Source organism: Motacilla alba, chromosome 24, assembly GCF_015832195.1.
Source record: "Motacilla alba alba isolate MOTALB_02 chromosome 24, Motacilla_alba_V1.0_pri, whole genome shotgun sequence".
NCBI lineage: Eukaryota > Metazoa > Chordata > Aves > Passeriformes > Motacillidae > Motacilla > Motacilla alba.
The window spans coordinates 4160918-4185771 of NC_052039.1; the positions used below are offsets into that span (position 1 = coordinate 4160918).

The 24854-nt window shown below is 46.5% G+C and overlaps 1 protein-coding gene across 1 annotated transcript in view; it reads left to right on the plus strand.

Moving 5' to 3' along the window:
* The first annotated feature begins 326 nt into the window (after window positions 1-326).
* The window catches only part of UBASH3B (ubiquitin associated and SH3 domain containing B), a 51889-nt gene continuing 27361 nt past the window's right edge, over window positions 327-24854 (plus strand). Inside the window, exon 1 of the mRNA XM_038161513.1 lies at window positions 327-1153. Within this exon, the coding sequence (XP_038017441.1) occupies window positions 1131-1153 (23 nt within the window). The 5' untranslated portion in view covers window positions 327-1130. The remainder of the gene's footprint in view (window positions 1154-24854) is intronic.

Sequence of the window (24854 nt, forward strand, 5' to 3'; positions counted from 1 at the left end):
TTTATATTTATAATTTATACTTCATATTTCTATCTCTATTTATATATTCATAGTTACAATTTATAGCTTTACATTTTAATTTATATTTCTTTTTATATTTATAGTTATAATTTATATCTTTATATTTATACTTTTATTTATATTTATTTATAATACTTACATAATATTTGCCACAGAAAGCCCCTCTCCTTATATTCTTATTTTTACCAATAATTCCACTGAAAAATGAGCGTTTTATGCAAAATCCTCAGGGCATTTCACAGCACTGCACGGTAGGGGTGGCGGGGGGACACCCTGGGGGTGCAGAGTGGGGTGTCCTGGCTGAAAGCTGCTCTCCAAGTCCCCATCCCCTGTCCCTCCCAGTGCTGCAAGCTGCTGGCTCCAGCCTGGCTTTCCGTTCCACGCAGCAGCTGGAGCCATTCTGGATTCACCTCCTTGGTCCTTGTCAGGCAGCCGGGCCCTCCCAGACACAGCCAAGCTGCTGGCAAAGGGGGAATCCCAAAACGATGGTGCTGCTGCAGAAACCACCCTGCTGCGGGAGCGAAAACTCAATAACACAACACCTGAGACCTGCACGGCGCACCCGAGCCACCCGCTCTGGGAGTTAGGGTGTCCCAAAGGTGGGTTGTTCCATCCTCTGGCCCACGGGCTGGTTGTGCCCTCCTCTGTTTGAGCCGTGAGCACTTCAGGGCAGGGATTGTGCCCCGTCCTCTGAACAAACACCAGGGCGTCTCCCCCCCTGCACATTTCAGCATTCCTGGGCAGCCTGGCTGTGAGCAGCACACAGAATTCAGCCCTTAAACTGACAAAAGGCATGGGAAAATATGAACAGCCCTGTTTATTGGAGAGGGGGCTGGGAGACGTAGGTGGTGTCATTTTTAATGTTTTTTTTATTTTTACCCCCAGTCACATTTCAGTCTCTTGACTGTTGGGTTGGGCCGTGGTTTAGTGAGGATGGATGGTTTGCTCCTGTGGAGAAGGATGGAGCACTGGAAGAAACAACACCCCGTTAGCTGGGAGCAGATTTAACACAGATTTAACACCCCTGCAAAGCTGCCATCTGCCACCCAGGAGGGGAAGGAGGCTGCCAGGGCTTGACTGCCTCCTTGCTTTGTTCCAGGCGAGCTGAAATGGGAGCTGACACCCCGCTCAGGTGCTGTGCCTTCAAAAGAGCATTTCGGTGACTCCTCAGAAATGAGGAGCTCTGGGGTTTGGCTGGGGGGGGGTGTGTTGCTGGGAATTGTCAGCCTGGGGGCTGGAATTGCATTTTTTTTGCACTGTAAACAGGGGGGAGTGGTGCTGTAAAGATCAGGAGATTCCCTGTGCTAACGGTGGTAGTGCCACGTGCTGTTTGCTCTCTGCTGAGGCTTTCAGGGCTCAGAGAAATGCAAAACTCACTGCAGCTTTCATCTTGCCCCACTGACAGCACAGGAAGTGGTTCTTTGAGTATTTCCTACTCAGCTGCAAGGAGGAAACACTCCCAGGGCAGGACTCCCCAAATGTCACATCTCAGGTGCAGAGCACAGGGCTGAGGGGAATTATGTTCACAGGGGGACACCCCAGAGCACCCCAGACTTCTGCCTGCCCCAGAATCACAGTCATGGAATGGTTTGGGCTGGGAGGAGCCTTAAAGATGATTTGTTCCAAGCCCTGGGTGGATGGCACGCCCTAAATCGTGGGTTTATTCCACTCGTGGAGGTGGAGTTGTAAAATCACTATGCATGTGGCACTTGGGGACACGGTCAGTGGTGGCCTCCAGGGCAGGGGGAAGGATTGGATTCAGTGGTCTCACGGGTCCTTTCCAACCTAAATGATTCAGGGGGATGGGGAAAGTGATGCCAGAAGTGTGAGCTGAAATGCTCTCCTTTTTTTGGGGTGTCCTGTCCCTACCAAGCTGTGAGCACAGAAACCACCAGAGAAGTTTGCTGGGTCTCGCAGCTCGTTTTCTCTCAGTCATGATGTGGTGGTAAAAACAGCAAAAACTTGGTTTTATCATCTCTCTGCCCATTTGCAAGGTCAAAACGAGTGGAGCCCGTGAAAACAAAAACCAAAACACATTCAAGGACATCCCTCTGTTTGCAAAACCCAAATTAATGCTACAAAGGTACTGATAAGCTAAACACATTAAAGTCAGAATTTCCTGGGAGCAGCTGGAGCAGAGTGTGGCTGTGGTCACTGCAAAAGTCTTTGGAGAAAAGGAGAGACAATCCCAGGGATTTGAACTCTTCACCACGTTAATAACATTCAGAACGTGACTCAGTCAGATGCTTCCATCCCCAGGGAGCCTGGATAATTCCAACGTGAAATTTTCCTGTGTGCGCTTCCTCCTACTCCTCTTTCTGAATGATGTCCCCAGCATTCTGCCACAAACATTTCTGCTTAACTCTTTGCCCTGAATTGTATTATTATCCACCAAAAGACAATGCCTGAGGCAGCAAACAACAGGAGCAGAGGGAAGATGAGATGTATTTTAATTTCTTCTAATATTCAGCGAGCAGGATGGGAGAATTCTCTCATTCCTTGTTCTCTCGCTGAATTACTGTGTGCTAAGTTTAGCTGCTGAACCCATTTGTGCTGTGGTTTTCTGTCTCTTAATGAGGGGAGTGAATACCTGAGACAGCAGCCTGGACTTCAATCCACTGAGAGCTGCAAAACGTTCAGAAAAACTCAGGAAACTGGGTGCAGGAGCACTGCTTCCCCTCAAACCATGGAAAATCCACCTTTATTCCGAAGTGAAATGCCTTCCCTTTAAGTCATTAAATACGTAACTGCAATACAGCCACACTTAAAGGAATTATTTCAGGTTATTTCTGGTTGTGTGTGGGAGGCGGGTGGGGGTGAAGTTGATGCTTGGTGGTTGTTGGAGCCTTTAGCCTTTGCATCTCCCCCTGCTCTGCACAGGAGCTTTGGGGTCTTTTCAGCCTCTCTGCCTGTGCACAGGAGCTTTGGGGTCTTTTCAGCCCCTCTGCCTGTGCACAGGCACTTTTGGGGTATTTTCAGCCCCTCTGCCTGTGCACAGGAGCTTTTGGTGTCTTTTCAGCCCCTCTGCCTGTGCACAGGAGCTTTTGGTGTCTTTTCAGCCCCTCTGCCTGTGCACAGGAGCTTTTGGGGTCTTTTCAGCCCCTCTGCCTTTGCACAGGCACTTTTGGTGTCTTTTCAGCCCCCCCGCCTGTGCACAGGAGCTTTGGGGTCTTTTCAGCCCCTCTGACTGTGTGCAGGAGCTTTTGGGGTCTTTTCAGCCCCCCTGCCTGTGCACAGGCACTTTTGGGGTCTTTTCAGCCCCTCTGCCTTTACACAGAAGTTTTTGGGGTCTTTTCAGCCCCTCTGCCTGTGCCCAGGCACTTTTGGGGTCTTTTCAGCCCCTCTGCCTTTACACAGAAGTTTTTGGGGTCTTTTCAGCCCCTCTGCCTGTGCCCAGGCACTTTTGGGGTCTTTTCAGCCCCTCTGCCTGTGCACAGGCACTTTTTTGGATTTTTTTGGATTTTTTGTGGACACACCACCCTGCTGATTTCCCTCTGGGAGTTCCTGAGCTCCATTCCAGCACGGGATGTTACGAACGAGCTTTGGCTCAGGAATTCTTTCAGGGATGGGGTTTTCAGAGGAGGCTGAAGGGGCTGAGCAAGGCTCGGCAGAGCCAGGTGGGTGGGATTTGGGAAGCTCCCACCTCGGGGTGCTGTGAAAATCCCAGCTGAGCTGCTCAGGAAGAAAAGAATCACCAAGAATTCGCGGAGGCACCTCCAGGAGGGAGCTGTGGGCACAGCAGGGAGATGCAGAGCTGCCCTGAGGGAAGGAAAGGAATAAAATGGGAATTGTGAGTGGCAGGGCTGGGATCCCAGGCTGGGACATGGAACTGGCACCCTCTGCTGCTCCCCACATGATGGGGATGATGATGATGATGATGATGATGGTCCCTGCCAGAGCTCCCTGCTCCCAGCACTCTGCCCCAAACCCTGCTTTCAACCCATGCAAAAATGAAAGAGAAAAAGCCCTTCCCTGAGCAGCCAGAAGGGAATGCAATTAAGGTGGCCTCGAGGAGCTCGTAAAGGCTAATGCATGAAAATAAGCAGACAAATTACGAGGGAGCATCAGGAAGAACATTTCTAATTGTGAGGTCGGCTGGCCCTGTTCCTTCAGCTGAGCTGGAGGGGGAAATAAAAGGAATCCTACTGGGAACAATTCTGGGCAGGATGAGTAAGATGGAAACTCCTTCTCCACAACATAATGCACTTTTGCAGCCTTTCTGCAGAAATCCAGCCACGGTTTCTGGCTCTTATTTGTGAACCTGTGTCCCTCAGGAGTTAAAATCTTTTGTTTTGGCTGAGCTGTTTTCTCTCTCCCCTCGGGATGTTTCCTTAGCAGAAGATTTCAGGCAGGTTTCTGATTCAGGAGAAGATAGAATAAAATTCAGGAGAAAATAGAATATCTCCCATCCTTAGGCTCTCAGGCACTGCTGGGACTGCTCTCCAGCTCCTACTGACATATTTGGCTCTTCCTTTGGGTTTGTTTTCAGAGCTTGGCTGCTGCTGGAGCTTGAATTACAGAAATACCACATGCACAGAGGGAAAAAAAAAACAGCACCTTGTTCTCAGTGTTTTCTGCCACAAGTCAGATCTTCTGCCTGTCCTGACCTTCTTTCCAAGCAGCTCTTGTGTGGTTCTTGGAGCGAAATCTGGGAAACCAGCCCTTGGAATCCATCCCCAGTCTTTGGGTTCTGAGGATCACCCAGCAGCTGCCTCTTTTCCAGACTGTAAATCAGGAATATCCCATTCGTGACCCAGCAAGAACCCAGCAAGCTTTCCCAGGGCAAGGAGCGTGGCAGTTAGGGTGCGTGTCCCAAAGGTGCCAGAGATCCAACCTGCTCCAGGCTCCTCGTGCGTCGCTGGGGAATGGGAAATGAATGTGAGAATCTGAGTATGGATACCAGTGTGCGTTTTTATTCTGGATCTCTCTTCCAAGGCAGCTGCAGGGCAGAGGGATGGACAAATAGCAGCATTATTCTGGAGCGTGTGTGTGAGTACATCTCACACGCTCCGGCGCAGGGAAGGAATCATGAGATGCTGCTTAAATAAGCCTTTGTGCAGTTTTCATCTACGATTTTCCACTGTGACTCACCGTCATTTACATGTTATCTAACACTGAGAGCCGCAGGTTTAGGTTCCTTTCTGTTCTTAGTAGGGAAGGAAAAATAAAAAATAATAATAAAAAAATACAAATTAAAAAAGAAAGAAGGCCTTTTTGGGAGAGGTTCCTGCGGCTGGAAGGAGTTAAAGCTCGGCTGGAATAACTGTCAGCAGCCGATTGTGTTGGGAAGAGCAGCAGTCACCAAAATCCATCTCAGCCTGGGGCTGCAAGAACAATGCCTGCATTGTCGTGCCGGCACAGCACTTGGCACCCAGATAAGGAGAGAAAATCATCTTTTGTTGATGACGGAAGTGCTGGAACCCATTGAAAGGTCATTGTTTGAGTGCCTTTGGAGGCCAGTCCCAGTCCCTGGTGCCGGGTTTGGGGCAGTGGTGTTACCTTTCCTCAGCCTGCCTCCAGGTGAGCTCCCCGTGTGGAAAACACGGCTCGCTCTGCTCTGTGCAAATGAAAATTAAATTAAATTTATAAAGTTTAATAAAGGACAATAGGAGACAAAGAAACTAAAATAAAAATTATGGTCGAGTGTGTCTTGGCACTCAGCTGAGAGCACCCCGCCACCTTTGAGGACACTCCTTAAACACTTTTTTATTAAATTAGTTTGTTGTATATTCATCTACTCTTGTACATTCATATATTCATAGGCTCATATGTATATTCATCGTTTTCTATAAACTCATTTGCATATTTTAGGAATGATTTGGCGTGGCCAACTTTGGGTCTGCTTTTTTAGAGTGTCTGGTTCTTGGATGTGCTTTTGGAACTTCTTTTAATCACTTTTAGGCTGGGCCTTGGTCCGTGCTTTCTTTAAATGGCTGATGTTGATAGTTGGTCTATTAATTAGTAGTGGAGAGTTGGTATATTATAGTAATTATAATTAATATTATACATTAATTATATTAATAATTAATAGTAGGGTCCTCTTTACATGCTCAGCGGATGTTCCTGCCTAAACAGAGAGTTCACTTATAACTACAGAATAGTTTTATCTATCACTATTATTAGAATATATTAATAGTTATATTTATAACTATTATTAGACTATATTACTATATTATTAATAATTATATTTATAATTATTATTAGACTATATTACTACATATTAATAGTTATATTTATAACTGTTATTATACTATATTACTGTATTATTAATAGTTATATTTATAACTATTATTAGAATATATTACTATATTATTAATAGTTATATTTATAGCTATTATTAGACTATATTACTATATATTAATAGTTATATTTATAACTATTATTAGACTATAGTTATATATTGTTATTAGTTATAGATATAACTAGTATTATACTACATTACTATATTATTACAAGTTATATTTATAACCATTATTATACTATATTAATATATTATTAATAGTTATATTTATAACTATTATTCGAATATATTACTATATACTAATAGTTATATTTATAACTATTATTATACTACATTATTATTAATAATTATAACTATTACTAGACTATATTACTATACTATTAATAGTTATATCATTATTATTATCCTATATTACTATATTATTAATAGTTGTATCTATAACTATTATTATACTATTTTACTCTAACCCTAATACCTTAAAACTTCAAAACTTTATAAAATTAAAACACTTTATAAACTATTCTATAGTTAATAATAGAATAACTCATTACTGCTACTATGTCTAAGTTTTTTGTGAATAGCTGAAATAAAAACAAAGTTAATTTAGCGTTATAGATGCAGCATTCATCTTAATCCATGTGAAAAGCCAACAAGAGAATTTGTATTTCTAACACCCTGCAAGCCCAAATTTCCATCACCAAGGTCTGAAAGTTGGGCAGGAGGCTTGAGCAGAAGTTTCTATTGTCATCATGAAACACCCAGCTCCCTAAAAATAAATCCCAGTTGGAAAAAAAATTAAAATAAAACCAAAAATAAATCCCAGTGGAAAAAAAATTAAAAAATAAAAAAATCCCAGTTGGAAAAAAATAAAACAAAAATAAAAAATAAATCCCACTTGGAAAATTTCACCTCTTCTCGACACTGACAAAAATCCCGTGTTGGGTTTGGAAATGTGGAGCTCTCAGCTGGGAAAAAAGTTGATTTTTCAGGCTACATAAAGGGCTTAATCCTCATGGATTTGGACAAGGTGTGAGGCTGTCACTGGTTTGGCTTTTACCCAGGAACTTCTATTCCTGCTTTTAGCAAAGGTCCTCCAGCTGCTGCAGGAGGCCAAAGGCTTCAAAAACCTCAGGGAAGATTTTTCGGTGCGGGAAATGTCTGAAATAATTCAATTCACGTTGATTTGAGAGGAGGAAAATGATGGGACTTTAATGAGGAGGTTTTTGTATGGTGGTGGGTTGTCCCAAAAATGCTCCTGGAGCTCTCCTGGTAATGGCACAGAGGGACACAGAAAATCAGCCACATCCCAAAAAACTGCCACTGACTTTTAGTAATTCTGGGGAACTGCCCCAGAGTTTTAGGGTTGGAGTTTCTGAGCTGTTTTCTCTCCATCCTGCACCTCCTCCGACAGAAATCTGCAAAACTCAGGTTTGACTAAGGACAGAAACTCCTGGGCCTGGCTTAAAGACTGAGATTTAAACATTAGAACATTAAAACATGAGGGGTTTTTTGTTTCTAGAAGGATTTAGGACACACTGAAGTTGTTTTCTTAAGCTTTTCTTGCCAGGCAGGAGGGACATGGATCGACTTTGCCTTTCCTAATGGAACTCGCTGATTCTGAAATAATCACCTGAACTGGGGAAGTGCCACAAAGTTTTAGGGTTGGAGTTTCTGAGCTGTTTTCTCTCCATCCTGCACCTCCTCCGACAGAAATCTGCAAAACTCAGGTTTGACTAAGGACAGAAACTCCTGGGCCTGGCTTAAAGACTGAGATTTAATTATTAGAATTAAAACTTGAGATTTGTTTTCATTCCTATAAGGATTTAGGACACACTGAAGTTGTTTCCTTAGGCTTTTCTTGCCAGGCAGGAAGGACATGGATCGACTTTGCCTTTCCTAATGGAACTTGATTCTGAAATAATCGCTTGGTATCAGGAGCTGTGCCATTCAAACACCAACAACAGCAAAAAAAAAGTGAAATTACAGGAGGGAGGGACTCGAATAATACAAATGTGAAAAGGATTTCAAAATTCTTCAAAGGTGATTACGTCCTCCACACTTTGCTGATTTTTTTAAGTGCCTGATTTCATTTGAGGCACTTCCCTCATAAATTACACACTTAAAAACCTGCTGATGCTGCCTCCAATATTTACAAAAACATCCAATTTTGGACTTTTTTTTTTCCCCCATTCCCCACTTTATCTCAGTTTTCCTTGGACAGATGATCTCAGGCAATAATTTCTTCTTTTCAACCTCAGGAGCAGCAGATGAACCCAGTTACAGTTACTGGGGGACAATGCGGAGCCTGCAGAAATCTTCAGTTTGTTTTGCAACAGAAAGTTTCTTTTCCCTGATTTTCATTAAGTTCACACCTGGCATCACTAATTTGAAGCCAGGTTGTGCAGGGAGCTGTGGCATTTCACCCGCTTGTCCAAAATTCCCACTCCTTTCATTAGAAATGTTCAGGCCAGAACCATTTTGGAAGCCACTGGGAATTTTATTTCTTTTTTTTTCAGCAGCTTTTGGAAGAAATTCTATGGTAACCTAAAGGAAAGCAGCAACAGGCAAAGACCTCCCTACCTCTATTTTGAGCAGAGGATATAAAATGCACCCAAAAATAAACAGATTTGTCAACATCAAGCAGCAGAACAGGAGCAAATCCAGCACGAGATTGAGTTGCTCCAACCCCCTCAGGACTTTAATAATCCTGCTTTTCCTGGAGATTCCCTTGCTGCTCTGCAAGGAAGAACCTCCTCCATTAGAAAAAGCAAATTTATTTCTTTTTTTGTTTTGTTTTTCCTACCCCATCCATCCCTCTGGGTGCCACCCAGAGCTGGGATTTCAGGCTGCAGATGATGGGAGAATTCACAAGATCTCCCTGATCTTGGTGAGTCACCCCAACAACAGAGGTTCTGTCTTTGTGTCAACATCCCAGAGACAAAAATAGGGGAGAACTCAGAGAAGCATAAATGTGTTCATATCCAGAGCAGTCTCCACAAAGAATACTTTGTACGGTCTTTTTATTGTTGTTGGAGTCTATATTTTTTTTTTTCCTCTTTCCCAGAAGCATCAGCAGTTCCTTAGGCATGTAATTTATGAGAGGCTAAAATCTAAATTATGCATCAAAAAGGGAGAGATGCAACTTCAGGCTAATAACACATTGCAAAAATAACTTCAAATGCGTAGTTCAGAGCAGCCTGTAGCAGTGCCCAGTCAGCAAAGGCAGCAGAGAAGTAAAAATTACTGTTCCTTACGTAAAAAAAACTCTTGTGGAGATCTTTATTTTTAAATCTGACAGCAGCAGAGCTGGATCCTGGAGCCCTGAACCCGTGGGGAGGGGTGATCCTTCAGAAATGCGCTGTACAGAGTATTAAAATTGCAGGGAATCGTGTTGCAAACTGAAAAGAAAAGTTTCTTCTTTAGGTTTAACAGACAGAAAAACCCTTAACACAGCCCAGGGCTGATGTTTGTACAGATAAAAGTCCCTTGAGAACTCTGAGATCCCTTTTTGTCCTCCTTGAGCTGCTCTACACCAGCCTGCAGCGGGGACAGACCTTCCCCTGAATTTCACTGCACTTAGGGGTGGCTGATCTTTCTCTAATAATTTTTAATCCAAAAATTTGTTTAATTATTATAAATTATAATTATAAAATTATTGCTATCGAAAGCCTTATTTTAAGTTTTAAAACTTATTATTTAAAACTTATTATTAATAATTTTACTTATTAAAAATTATTTCATTTTAAAAAATCTATTTTTTACAAAAGGCATTTAGTTGAGGATCAAGAAATGGCGAGTCAGACTCGCCCTGGGGAGTGCAGGGACCAGGCTGGGAATAATTTACCTCTCACAATTATTTATTTTCTGCCTGCCTGGAGTAATTAGAGAGCCTTGCGGTGTGATTCTTGTGAAGGAGCCCTGGGGTCGCATCACCCGTGGCAGGAATTGGCAGTGCCAGGGGGAATCCGTGGGTTAAACATGCAGGAAAAAAGGGATGGGGCAGGGAGAAGGCAGAGAGGAGGAATTTCCCATAAACTGAGGGGATATTCAGGTCTGGATTGCATCTGAGCTCTTTGAAAAGGCACCCAGAGCGCAGCAAAGGTGCCCTGGGGCTGGGGACAAGGCTGGAGCAGGTCCCTGATCAGAGGGGACGATGCCACCAGCTCAGGGTTCACCTCCCAGGGTGGGCAGTCCCTGCTCCACTGCTGGGCTCTGCGGTGCTTTCCTCGCAGGATTCCCTCCTGGAAAAAATCTGTCCTTGCTGGAGCAGGGGGGTTTGGAGCTGTGCCTCAAAAGGAGGGATCCAGCCCGAAATGGTGCCAGGAGAGGGGAAAGTGGGGAAATCTGGGAATAACCCAGACAAAAGGAGGGATCCAGCCTGAAATGGTGCCAGGAGAGGGGAAAGTGGGGAAATCTGGGAATAACACAGATAAAAAGAAAGGGATTCAGCCTGAAATGGGACCAGGAAAGGGAAAATGGGGAAATCTGGGCACAACCCAGAAAAAAGGAGAGATCTGACCTGAAATGAGACCAGGAAAGGGAAAAATGGGGAAATTGGGAATAAGCCGGATAAAAGGAGGGATTCAGCTTGAAATGGCACCAGAAAGGGAAAATGGGGGAAATCTGGGAATAAGCCAGATAAAAGGAGGGATTCAGCCTGAAATGGCACCAGGACAGGGGAAAGTGGGGAAATCTGGGCATAACCCAGCCACAAAGAAAGGGACTGAGCCTGAAATGGCACCAAAAAGAGAAAACGGGGAAATCTGGGCACAGCCCTGATAACAAGAAAAGGATTCAGCCTGAAACGCCATGAGGAAAGGGGAAAAGGGAAAAATCTGGGCACAACCCAGCCACAAAGGAAGGGATTGAACCTGAAATGACACCAGGAAAGGAAAAAGTGGGGAAATCTGGGCAGAACCCAGCTAAAAAGAGAGGGATTGAGCCTGAAATGGCACCAGGAAAGGGAAAAGTGGGGAAATCTGGGCAGAACCCAGGGAAGAGGCTCCAGGAAGGGGTGTGACAAACCCAGCCTCGCTGTTGTCCCTCTGTGAGCAGCTGGCACCCAAAATAAAAGGCAGATTCTGCTCTGGGGGCCCAGATGGAGCCACGGCAGCTCCTGTGGATCCAGCAGAGCTCCTGGGGATCGCTGCCAGCAGAAGTGCAGGAGCTCATCCTCTGCAGCTCCCCTCAGCTCCAGGGGCACAGTGCAAGTGTGACACGCTCGTCTGGGAGGTGACAAAGCCCTGTGGCTGCCTTGTGCTGTCCTGGTGGACCAAAAATAAAACCCCTTTTTTATTCCTGGGAGAGCTGGATGCAGAAAAGCAGCATAAGGAGTGTGGTAACTCTGGGAGGTGACCTTGGACATGCAATTTCTTCTCTCAGCTTTTAGTTTCTCGCCAGGGCTGCGCTGGAAATGAAAGCTTTGAGTATCACAGCGAGCAAATTTTTATCCTTCACCAATATCAGGGCTCCAGTTAAATGTCAGGACCAGGGTAATAAATTTTTCCCTCTCTCCTTCTCCTCCTGTGGGTATGTTTACAGCTCCCAGGGAATGCAGTTGTTGAAATACCAGCAGAATATGTGATCGCACTGTCAGGAGATCCAACAATAATCACTGATTAAAAAGGAAGAATGAAGAGAGTAAGAGCTGGTGGCAGCATTGCTAAATGCTGATCAGCGCTGTAAGACAGCCTTTGATTTTTTAAATTAATTATACATTCCCTCATACTTTGTACTGCTGTAGATTTAATTGGACTCCTTATTTTTAGGCGACTCCAGCAAGAGGAAGATAGGATAGAGCTTTCAGCAGCTCAGCTCCAGCCTAATTCTGCCTCATTCAATGCCACTGGGAGCAAAATTAGGCTGATGCTGAGCTCCTGTGAAAGCCTCGTGGTCTCTGTGCAGCTCAGCACGTTCACCTGCCCGGCAGGATGGAGGCACTTCCACACAGCAATCCAGGCAGAGCTGGGCTCAGCAGCCAAAAAAATCCCCGGACCCGCAAATGGCACCGAGATCTGTCTGCTCCCCACAGAATTTGCCCCGATAATTCCCTTCAGCCTCACCCCTCGTGATTTGTTTGTGCCTTGTTTGCCAAGGTGCTTTGCTGAAAGCATGAAATGTTCAACTGCAGAGCAGAGAGGATTGCACTGGAAAAAGGGTCTGGTTTCTGCTGCAGCCTGAAATCCTGTATTGCCCCAGGGGCGTGGGGAGACACAGGAGAGACACCTGCACACACAGCAATACTCTTTTCCTGCAACCTCCTTATCTGAGCTGGCCAGGGCTGTCCTGGGGGGCTGCAGGGAGCAGGGGGAGAGGAGGATGAGGAGGGGCTGTGCTCTCTGCTGGGCCTGTGCACACCCTGAGCAGCAGCGGCTGGGCCTGGCTCCTGCAGAGCTGCACCTGGGAGCTCTTCACTGCACCACGGGCTGGCTTCTTCTGGACCTGACGGGATGCCTTGTGAGGCTGGCCTGGAGCAGAGGCTGGGCAGAGCTAGAGAATAAAGCAGGGATTTATTCAAAGGCCTCCGTGGATGCACCTTGGGCAGCACAAGAGCCCAGCCAGGGCTGCCCCCAAGATGAACCCAAATGGTCCCAAAATGCACGAGCGCTCCCGGGGTCTCTCCCTTGGCTCAGCTCTGCTCCATTTGCACCTTGCAGTTCATTGTCCCGTTCCAGCTTTAGCCCAGGCACTCCCATCCTGCTTGTTTTTCTCTCTCCAGCCCACACTGTTTGTGCTCCTGGGCTGAGCTTTGGATCATTTGTCCTTGGTGCCCAGCTGGAGCAGGAATTGTTTTGTCTCCCTGCTCTGTGCAGAGCTCAGCATCCCCTGATGTGAAGCTCAGACTCACACACTAAAGCAGCAGGGAATCTGAAAATATAAAATCTAAACCTGAGGCATCAGACACGTTTTTCTTGTTGAAACACACATTCTGCTCTTCTGGCTTTCCCAGGGCAGCGTTTCCTACAGAGCCCCCTCTGCAGCTGCGCTGTATCAGTGCTGCTTTATGCACTCTCAGGTCTGAGCCCTCTGCAGCCAGCCCTGCCTCCCCTGTGGATGCAGGGCAGGAGATCCACGTGTGGAGCTGCTCAGGTGCCTCTGAGCCTGTGAACAGCGGCTCTGGGAATGCCAGGACCTCTCCCAAACCGTGCTCTGGCTGGGGGCTGATGCCGTTCCCATGGCTGCAGCCTGTCCTAGGGCTTGTGATGTCCTCTGATGCTGACAGCCGGGATCACCTCCCAGTCTTTCCCACATGGGGCACTCCTGCAGCTAGCCCAGAACCTATCTGTATTTCTTTTCTATCAAACAGAAGCTGCAAGACCTGAAATACCCTCGAGAGCTCTGCATCTCTGCCACACTGGGTTTGAGTATCCCAGTAAGCTCGGGAGTTGTTGTGGGAAGTTGGAGAGACCCAGGGACACACACGGGGTGCAGCACAGTCCTGTGAGCCTCAGCTCCTTGGAGAACCAACCTAAGAGAGGCCCCATTGCACAGAAAAGGTTGAAAGGTGTCCAAGGCCAGGCTGGACAGGGCTTGGAGCACCCTGGGGTAGTGCAAGGTGTAGAGGATCAATGAAATCATTTTTAAGGTCCCTCCCAAGCCAAACCATTCTGTGCTTCCGTGACTCTGTCTGGCATGCCTTGCTGTATCAACCCCTGAAATTTACTGCAAAGAGTTCCTCCCAACTGATAGATTCTCCTTTCTCGCCTATTTTTCACGAGGCAGCTCTTAAACATTTACCAAAAGGGAAGCTCACACGAGCCTGGGTCCTTCACCATGACCACAGGAGCCTGCAGAGCAAACTAATCTCTAAAAACCACGAGAGCTTTACAACCAACCTCTGTAAGCACCTGCCACTCATTTTATTTTTCCATTTTTCTTGTTCCAGCTCCCAGGAGCCCACTCTGACAGGCGGAGGGAGGGGTCTTGCTGGAAGCACAGATATTATTTTGAAGTAGCAGATATTATTTTGAGCACTGCCAGGTGTTCTACTCCTTCCTGCTGCTGCCGTGAGTGCCTGGAATTGTCCCTGGATCAGTGATTCCCTCCCAGGGCAGGCTGCCTCCTCAGCAGGATGGAAAGAGAGGCTGCAACAGATGGAAAAAGAGGCTCCTTGTGTGTTTAGGAAAGAAAAACTGCACTTCTCAGGCTGCTTTCTAGATACCAGCCACACACGAAAACCCAGAGAAGATGGGGCTCAGCTCTCGGTTGTAAAAGGGTTTTTTTTTCCCCCATGAATAATTTTAGCAGCACACCCCCACAGCAGCGCTCGCCGAGGTGCGGGGGAGAGCTGAGCTCTGGAAATGAGGTGCTGCTCATGGGGGGGGTGTGTCTGCCTGCCTGTCTGTCTGTCTGTCTGCCAGTACCTGCCTGCAGAGCTCAGCCTGCATAACGAGGGCTCCGAGGCGAGCATCCGTCCCACTCAGCCCTGGCAAGGCAGGAAATGTGTCCCCGGTGCCGGGATGAGGTGTGAGCTGTGGGAAAGGAGGAAAAAGAAACCATGGGAAAAGCCACTTCATGCTCAGGCAGCAGAGCTCAGCTGGGAGTCCTCGTGGGCAAAGGTCTGAAGTGAAATCTGCCACTATTGAGGTACCCAAACAATCACAGAACACCCGTGGAAATTTTGGCTGAGGATCTGGAAAAAGAAGGTGCAGGACAGGCCAGGATGTGTCTCTGAGCTCACACACAAGTTTTTCTCAGGAAAAAGGAATGAGGGCTCCGTCCTTATCTATTCCCACCCCATTTGATACCTCTTAGGTGTCAAAAATTAAAATTATCATGAGGATCAAAAATTAAAATGATCATGAGGTGAGAGGAGGGGGAAAAGGCGATTGCATTAGATTGTCGTGTAGCCACATTTCTCTTCACAGAGAAAAGCAAGGCACGATTCTTCCCGAGAATATTTCTGGGTTTTGCGTTCTCTGAACCTCAGAGAAAGGAAAAACAATTCTTATCTCATTCGCTGTGCCTGTGTTTGTGCCAAAGTAGAATGCAATGTGGCGATTGTTTACCCAGAGTGATGGAGTTTTGTTTCCTTGGCCTGTCAGGCCTAAGTGTGTGTGTGGGGACTGTGGGGACTGTTGGGACAGTCACGAGATTCAGGGCAGTTGTGTGCAGTTGAGTGCTGGACAGATTCAGTTCAGATGTAATATAACGTAGTGTAATATAATATAGAATAATATAGTATAATAAAGTAATCAGTTAGCCTTCTGATAAGGTGGAGTCAGATGCATCATTCTCTCCCCTCGTCGGGGGTGAAAATATCTGCAATAGTCGTGGCACCCACATCACGTAATTCTGGATACAAAAGCACAGAACAGGAGCTGAGCACCTTTCTGGTCACTGCTGTAAAATCTGGCAGGATTTCAGCAGGGCTCGAGCCCTGGGAATTCCCATCCCCTGTGCTCAGATGTGCTGGGCAATTTTAAGACTTACCAGTGCTTGTGTTGACCCAGGTGGCTGAGCAGAGACTGAAACGATGGAGGAGAGAGCTGCTGAGCTGGTGTTTTATGATCCACACCGTGGCCGTGTCCTGTCGAGGCCTCTGACACAGCTGCAGAACCATTCTGGTGTTAAACAGATATTTGGGGCCATGGGAAGGTGAAGATTTTCCCCCACAAACACGAGAATTAAGCCCTGGAGTGGCCAATTCTTTGTGCCAACTGCTGGACTGGGCAGATGTAGGAATGTGCCTTGTGGTGACAGAGTGACAAAGCTATTCTTTGTCTCCTTAAAAAGGAAAAAAAACCTAGAAGTTTCTTTCTTCAGTTAGGCATCTCATAGGACCTTGGGGACTTCACCTCAAACTTAAGGATAGCAAATTAAACAGAAGCTAAAAAGTCCCACCTAAGGAATTCTCTAGAAAAAGAAGAGAACAAAGGAACTAATGGCTTTTGCGGGGTGTTTTACCAAGAGCAAAAATCTCTTGCACCTGGCTCAGGTTTTCTCTGTAAAGAGTTTTGTTATTTTGCCTTTTATTAAAACTTTTTTTTGTTTCCAACGCTGCCACAGAAGCCATCCTGCTGGTTTTATGCCTTCTGAGGTAGCTGAGCTGCCTTGGGTGTGAAATAGATCTCCAGGAGCTTGTGAGACCTGGCTGGAAGAGACCCTATATCAGGCAGTCTGTAATTAAAGGCCACGAGAGGGTCGAGGAGGGGAGAGGATGCACTGGGACCAAGCAGGGGATGTGCTGGGCTGAGGGTTTTGCCAGACTTTTGCTGCTTGAGGGGATTTTTGTGAGCAAACACAGCAGCAAAATCCACACCCCTGGGTTCTCGCCAGCACCAAATCCCCAGGTTTTCAGGGAGCTGAACAAAGTTCCCTTTATCACAGCAAACACTTGGTTTAAATTCCTTGGAAATTGTGCTGGAAGGAAGAAGAGCCCCAAAGCCTTGATGAGTTTTAATAACCTTGCAGCACCTGCTTTGCATAAGAGCAGGGCTGGAGTCTGTAAGTACATGCTTGGAGTTAAAGAGATGCATAAGTACTCTTTGGTGTCGGGATAATTACTAAATCCAGGGCTCATTAAAGCCTTCCTATTGCTTTTTTTGGTAATTCGCTGACAGATTCTGCAGGATCAGATACGGGAATAAAAAGGCTCTGCACTGAGAGCTGACAGGCCAGAACAAAATCAGGAAAGCATGCAGGGAAATCTTCCCAGTCTGTGGTGAAGTTTTCTCATTAAATTCTTAGATCCCTCTTTATCTCATTGTTTCTCACTTTATCACAATTCTTCATTTCCTGTTCCCTTTTAGGCTTCTAACATATTTATTTTTAATGTGGGGTTTTTTTAACCCTTCCCTAGTAAGGATTGAAATTTTCTGGAATCTCTTGGTTAGATCTCATGGGAAAAAAAAAATAAAAATCCAGATTACTGAGCCAGACACTGCAGGGTCATTTTTAATATTTATTCTGGCATTAGAGTTTAAAGTCTGGCCATGAGTTTACAACTTACCATGATTATAACAGCAAAATGATTGTACATTTTAATAGCTTTTTTATCACTTTTTTATCCAAAGTGACCTGAAGGAGACCAAGTCCAGCTCCCCAAACTGAAATTCAGAGCAGAGCTTGCTGCCTCACTTGTTTTCTCTTTCCCCTGGTGGAAACTTTGACTTTAGCTGCAGCTCAGTGCTGTAACCACACACTTCAAACTCTCTGAGGCAGGAGCTGAGCCCTGTGTGTGTTTTCTCACCCCTCGTGGGGACTCCCAGCCCCAATTCTGTTCGGGGGGTGTTTCAGTCAGTGGCAAATGTCCCTCATCATCTGCATTAACCACTTCTCCCCCTTTTCCTGCAGCATTTTGGGCTTCTTTGGCCAGATCCCCCATGTGAATATTGACATAATGAATATTGATATAATGAATATTGATATAATGAATATTGACATAATTAATATTGACAGATGAATATTGACATAATGAATATTGACAGGTGAATATTGACATAATTAATATTGACATAATTAATATTGATATAATGAATACTGGTCTTCTCTAGATGACCAGAAAAAAAAAAAAAAGTGAGGAATACTGATTTGGAATATTGTGAATTTTGTGTGTCACCGAGAACAACAAGGCTTCCAAAATTTCCTGAACAGAGCTGTCTAGAGCAGGAGGCTATTTTGAGTCTCTCTCTTTGCCTTTGACCCAGCTATTTCAGCACCCCACCCTTCTTCTTCCTTCCACCTTCCTTAATTTCTTAGACTTCCTTCTTGCTGCTTTGCCTGAGTCTATTTTAGCTGTGAGAGCAGGCTTAGCTTCATGCCAGGCGTCCACTTCCCATTTTCCCTCTCTGGGCTTTGCCTTTTCAGCAGAGCTGGGAGCCCCCGAGCTCGCAGAACCTCTGAGAGTCCCCAGCATGGGCACACGCTGCCCCCAGAGAAGGGAAAAGCAGCACTTGAGGGGAAAATCAGGGCTCGGAATGACCAAGAAATGATCAGGGCAAAGAACTTCAAATGAGCTGAGTGCAGATGTTGGGGTGGGAGTGGCTGAACTCAGGCATTTCTGGCAAGCACGGGATATTCCCTTCTTCACTGGATAGAGAGGGAGTGAAACAGCGAATGGATTTATGGAAGAAATTCTTCCCCATGAGAGTGGCGAGGCTCTGGGAGAGCTTTCCTGAGGCTGGGGCTGCCCCTGGATCCCTGAAGTGTCCAAGGCCAGGCTGGATGGGGCTTGGAGCACCCTGGGGTGCTGGGACGTGTCCCTGGTGGAACCAGAAGATCTCCAAGGCCCCCTCCAGCCCAAGCCATCCCAGGGTTCCCTGATTTGGTTGTGCAGGACCCAAGCTGACAAAGTTGTGACCAAAACCTGTTGTTTGCACCTCGATCCAAATCTGAAGCAGAGCAAGTTCAGAGCGACGCTCTGCCCGCCCTTGTGAGGGTGTGCAGGACACAAAGACGTGGAGCCTGACCTAGGAGGGATTTTTCAGCCCAGGTTTCCTCAGCAGATCCAAGGCAAGCAGCTCAGTGCTCTGTTTGGGGCGTTGGGCTGTGTTGTCTCTGCTCACTTCCTCTCTCAGCCTGGGAAAAGCTCCCCTGAGCACAGCTTTGTGCAGGACAAACCAGCTCTCCATTGCAGGCAGGAGGAGCTCCCACCGGGCTCCTGCAGCCAGGAGCAGCGCATCAAAACCTGCTGAGAATCAGCCCCAGGAGGTCACATCCTTGGTGGCCGTCAGGGCTCGGGTTCCTGGTACAGCCCCGTGTCACCAGCTTCACAGAACAGCAGCTTTCTGGCAAATTGTGCAACTGCACCGCCCCCAAACTTCCTGTTTTGAAACCCCAAGAAGCTGGAAAATGTTAACACTGGCACTTTAAAGTGCTACTTGTGGCTTTGCCTTTTTTTTTTTTTTCTTTCCTTTTCTTCCTAAAGTTCTACTAAAAAATTCAGCGTACTCAGAGGAGTAAAGAGGGGCTGCTGGAGGGCTGGGGGCACCCAGGGAGCCCAGGGAGCTGTTCCACCTCCCCAGATTAGGCTGTGTGGGGCTGTGCTGGGCACTGGGGACAGTGCAGAAGGGCTGTGACAGATGGGCAGGCAGGAGGTGGCAGTGGGACATTGGTGACATTGCAGCAGCCACCTGGCCCCGTTTCCATTGCCCCAGCAGCCCAAACCCCACTCCTGGTGAGAGAAAGAGGCTGTGACAAAAAGGAAAAAAAGAGCAGAGTGCAGTAAATCTCATTCCTGGATGAGGAGAAGAGCAATTAGGGAGGGGAAAGCGCCATGTTTGCCTCGATGGACAGGCAGGAGGTGGCAGGGGGACATTGGTGACATTGCAGCAGCCACCTGGCCCCGTTCCCGTTCCCCCGGCAGCTCCACCAGTTCAACCCCCACTCCTGGTGGGAGAAGGGGAATAAGGCAATATTCCCTTTCTGGGAAAAGAATGTGGAAATGAGGAAAAAAAAACCAGAGGCAATAAGGAATAAAAAGCAGAGTGTGGCAAATCTCATTCCTGGATAGGGAGAGGAGCAATTAGGGGGAGGAAAGCGCCGTGTTTGCCTCAAATGTGGGACTTCATTTCTTCCCAATCAGCTGACAACTGCTTCCTTTCCTGGCTATCACCGAGCCTCCAGATGGTGCCTTGGAGCATCCTTAAACCTCCAGCTTGGCTCCTTACGAAGACATTGTCTTCCTGGTTAGCTAAAAATGGATTAATGGCTTTGAGATGAAAGCTGCTCCCTGTGAGTGCTGAGCTCGTGGTCAGTTCTGGCCGCTGTTAAAATCAGGTTGGGAAGGGGACGAGCCCCTGCTGAGGGAGCTCCAGTTGTGTGTGAATTTATTTGTATGATTAACTCCACCTGGCTGCTTTGCTAATGGCCACGATTCTGCAGGAGCTTTAACAGCAGCAGTTCTTTCTCCCCTTCTTCACCGAGCCCCCACTGGCCTGCAGTCACAGGTTGGAATCTGAACCAGGCAGCTGAGGTGCTGCCAATCCGTGTGGGTTTATTAGGGAATTGTGAGACATCGTTTTCTTAAATTCCCAGCTTCGGGCCTCCTGCTATTTTCAGAGCTTGTTTGAACAGTGCTTTTTAGATTAGCACATGGGGAGAGAAGCGAAAGGAAGTGAACCAGGAAGCCAGACAGCAAATATCATCCAGAACAGAAATTAAAAAGAAAACCAATATCAGGATTATAAGCAAGCCTAACGACAAGGCCTTGCAGCTGAAGGGGAGAATGAAAGGACAGAGGAATTTTGATGGGGTGTGACAGATTCAAATCAGCCCAAAAACCTGTGCCTTGCTCCTCCTCCATCCTGCAGGGACTGGAGTGGCTGGCAGGAGCTGGACAGCCAAGCCCACGCCTCATAAAATCTGCACTGCTGTTGTTCTCAGGAAGGGAATATCCTGCTTCCTCTTTAAACCCTGGCTCTCTTTGAAAATGGTGAATGGCTGCTACATTCCTGCCTTTGTCCCGGCCACTTTTTACAAGCCTGTACTTCCCTCTCCTCGTGCTCTAACAAGCTGGCTGAGCAGGGGATTAGGGAATGACTTGGTGCACATGTGGGGAGAGAAATCCGCCTTCAAAAATCTTACATAACTCCAAAAAGCAAGAGCCACGTGCCCAGGCCCTCATTCTTTGCACATAAAAATCATCATTTCATCCTCCTCCTCCTCCTGTGGCCAGACTGCAGTTTGCTCGTCCTCTGAAAAGAGAGGAGCGCTTCAAACTGTGGAGATGCAAACACACATTATTATTATTGACATTTCCCCTTTCCCTCTCTTCCCTGCTAGCAGAGCTCACCATTCCAGAGTGGGGATAAGCAGCCAGCCCTTGGGGAGAGGGAGGGAGGGAATTTCCAGCACCACCAGGCGCCTTCCACAAACGCTGGCGCGGCCTGCGCGATGCGGCACGGAGAGCTCGCGGTCCCCACGTTCCCAGGAGCTTCCCCTCTGGAAGCTGCTGCATTCCAGGCAGGACCTGGGTGTTTTCCACAGCTGGGATCTGCTGATGGCCCCTGCTGACCTCAGAGGTTGGGAACAGCACGTTCCCAAAGGGGACCTTGGGGTGTAAAAGCAGCTGGTGCTCTGGGAGGGGACGAGGCTGCAATTAAACTCAGTGCATTCAGCGTGAGCAGGGATTTGTCTCTGCCACCAGGCAGGAAAACAGGGAATTTAAGAGGCCGTTGGAATTTTAAGGACAATCTTTTGCAAGTGAAATTTGTCTTTTGCCGAGTTTCAACTTTTGAAGGTGATCAGACTTCCTGGAAACGCTAAACTGTGCCATAGCTGAATTGACTGGGGTCTGAAGATGAATGAAATCATAGACTTCATGCACTTATTAAATTCTCTTTTGCTTAAAACTCAGTGAAGGGAGAGAAATTAATTACCCTGCCACACTCTGGTATCAGAGTCGCTCTCCTCACAAAAACACCACGGGGGTTTTGTTGTTTTTTCCTTCACAGATGCAGAAAAGGAACGTCCCCAAGCCCCTGCCCCAAACAGGAACTGGATCCCTGGTGATATCTTCCTGTCCTGGCCCTATTTATAGCAGCAAGGTCACCCAAATAAGAACAGAAGCAGCATCATATGATTTTTTTTCTTGGGGGGTGGCCGAGTGAATTGTGCGTGTTGAGGACTCAGAGGAGCACAGCAGATTTTGGAGCACCTCACTGTGACCATTTTTGTGCGCAGAATAATTAAGAAATTCATGGCACCGAGGAATTCGGGCGGTTTTTTTTCTACTTCACATAACCAAGTCATTAAATAAACAGAAATTCTCCTTGCAAAACCATTCCTCAGTGTTCAGTTTTCTAGTGAAAGCCTGAAACAGACACATTCCCCTTGTTGGACTGTTAATCGACAATTGGTGAAAACTGCAAAAATTCAGGGATCTGTAAAGGTCACTCGATGGGCAATTTGGAAAAAAACACACAAAAAGTACTGGGAATTTTATTGTTTGTGGAGAATTTTTGACAGCTTTACTGTGGGTTATATTTTATTGTTTGTGGAGAATTTTTGACAGCTTTACTGTGGCTTATAGAGCAGAGTTTGAATACAGGACCTCCCACCCCATGACTTTGACAAATAAAGTGAGGAGAAATTTAAATATTTAAAAGAAATTTAAATATTGGGCTCCTGACCTGTACCTGCACTGACAGATCTGCTCCAAACAGCAGCTGCAGCCAGAAAATTCCTATTTTTTCCCATTCCCTGAAGCCAGCCAGCATTTTGCTTCCTATTCTTTTACCAGAAACCAGCAGAGATGGAAGAAGCCAAGCTTTAAATAGACACGTGGAGCTAGTTGAATATATGTTTATATAAATATATTTTATAGGCACAAACAAGCAAAACGAAGGTGCTTATTTTGTATTCCTAAGGAAAAACGCTCTGTTTGACAGCATCCTTCTTTCAGACTCATTTGGCATAAATTATGGGCTGTAATTCCTATTTTACCCTCTCAGGCAGGGCTGTGAGTGGGACCTGATGAGGAAAGAGAAGCGTTTCCATCATTTTGTTCTTTCAATCTTTATTTACACAGTGGAATATTTGATGGGCCAAAGACTCAGGTGATGAATTCATCCCTCAGAGGGGTTTTGCTAGGGAGGAAGGAGATTGTGGGAGGATGAAAGGGCAGAGTTGGTCATTCCCTCTCTTTCCTCCATCCCTGCAGGGCTCAATCCCAAATCCCTGCGTGCCTGTGGAGCTGGGGCAGAGGCTGAGGCTGCTGCTGGGCTTTTCTGCTGCCTCTGAGAGCAGAAATTCCAAATAAAACCAGGTCCCTCTCGCAGGTCCAGCTCTGCTGATGGCACAATTAGTGAAATTAAAGAAGAGCCAATGGAAATCCCTGCTAGGGCATCAACCCCCTGAAGTTTGCACACTTTTTTAGTGATGCATTTTTATCTACATTGTATTTTATCTCAGAATATTTCCCCCCATGCCTTGCTCTTGCTGTTTGCAGTGGCCTCCCCACTGTCTGTTCACCCTCCTTTTTTTAAGCTGGGCTTAGCTGAAGCCCAGCACTTGTTAAACTGGACTAGAAGCAGAAGGCTGAGCTCTCAGCAGAGGGAGGATTTTCGTGTGGTGCTTCTGAGGCCGAAGGTTCTCATTATGGTCGATGCCTCATTCCCCATCGCAGTCATTTCCTCTGAAGCAAATGGGATTTGGCCGTTATATTTTATGTTTATTGATGTGTATTTCCGAGCTCCATTGACATTCCCCTTCTTTTTTTCCCAGCCAGAAGCGACAGGAAGCCAAAAACCCCTGAGCAGTAAGGAGTGAAATCCGCAGCCCTCAGAGCTCTGTGCCCTGCCTTAAAGTGGGGCTAAAATGGGCACCATTTACACATCAGCGTGGGGGCCAGGGCAGCCACACCAATTCTGCTGGAAGATTTTGGGGTCAGCTGTTTAGCTGGGGTGTTTCCTGGCCATATTTCGCCCTGCTTAACCAAGGACTGAGTGGGGAAAGGTTTTTCTTGGGCCTTGACATTGAGGAGTGTCACAGGGAAGGCTTTGAGGTGGAAGAATCAAACCCATTTAATTCTTCCTGGTGGATAAAATACCTGCTGTGCATTTGGGATTGCATCGCTGTTAGGATTGTCTTTCACCCTCTCCAGAGCTGCAGTTGCACAGAACCTCTGCCCTGCTGTCTGTTCAAAATGATTATTCCGTGTTGCTGGGTGTTTTAAATGATTTCCCTGTGCTTCATCTCAATTCTGCTGGAAGATTTTGGGGTCAGCTGTTCAGCTGGGATGTTTCCTGGCCATATTTCACCCTGTTTAGATTGAGTGGGGAAAGGTTTTCCTTGACACAGAGGAGTGTCACAGGGAGGCTTTGAGGTGGAAGAATCAAACCCATTTGATTCTTCCTGGTGGATAAAATCCCTGCTGTGCATTTGGAATTGCATTGCTGTTAGGATTTTCCTTCCCCTTCCCCAAATTCTCCAGAGCTGCAGTTGCACAGAACCTCTGCCTTGCTGTCTGTTCAAAATGATTATTCCATGTTGCTGGGTGTTTTAAATGATTTCCCTGCACTTCATCTCAGAAGCCAAGAGCTGGAGGAACTGGGTGCCCCAGGGGACCAGCAATGCTGCACGAAGCTTCTGAACCCATTTTGCATCACCAGAAACGGTTACTCAGAGATACCATCCAGTAAATTCTGAAAAATAAGTCATTTTCTTATTTTTTTCCTCTTTTCTGGTTCATCTGAGTCACTTTTTTTTTTTTCTACACTGTTCCAGCCAACACTTGCTACCCAGCGTGAGGAAATGTGAGCACCTGAGCCATGATTTGTCACCTAATTAAGTGACCTGATTTTCTCAGGAGCAGGATGTGTTTTCCAGCTCCCACTGCACTCAGCAGTTGTGAAAATCAGGCCACTTTTGCATGGCTGGGACCAGTTTTGAGTACTCAAATTCTAAAAAGCTGATTTTGGCCTGGGAGCTGGAGGATGGTTCCTCTCCAGGTTTTGGTCAGGGTGGGATTTTGGGAGGGGAGCAGAGACTTGTCAGTCATCAGCACCATTCCTTGAACTAAAATTTTAAAAAAGGGGGGGGAAAAAAGAAAGAAATCTCTCAGTTGCAGGTCCCGGGATAAAAATATCCTCTGGCTTTGTTTGCTTTATGAGCATTTCCTCCTCGCACTGAAAATTAAATTGGAAAGGGG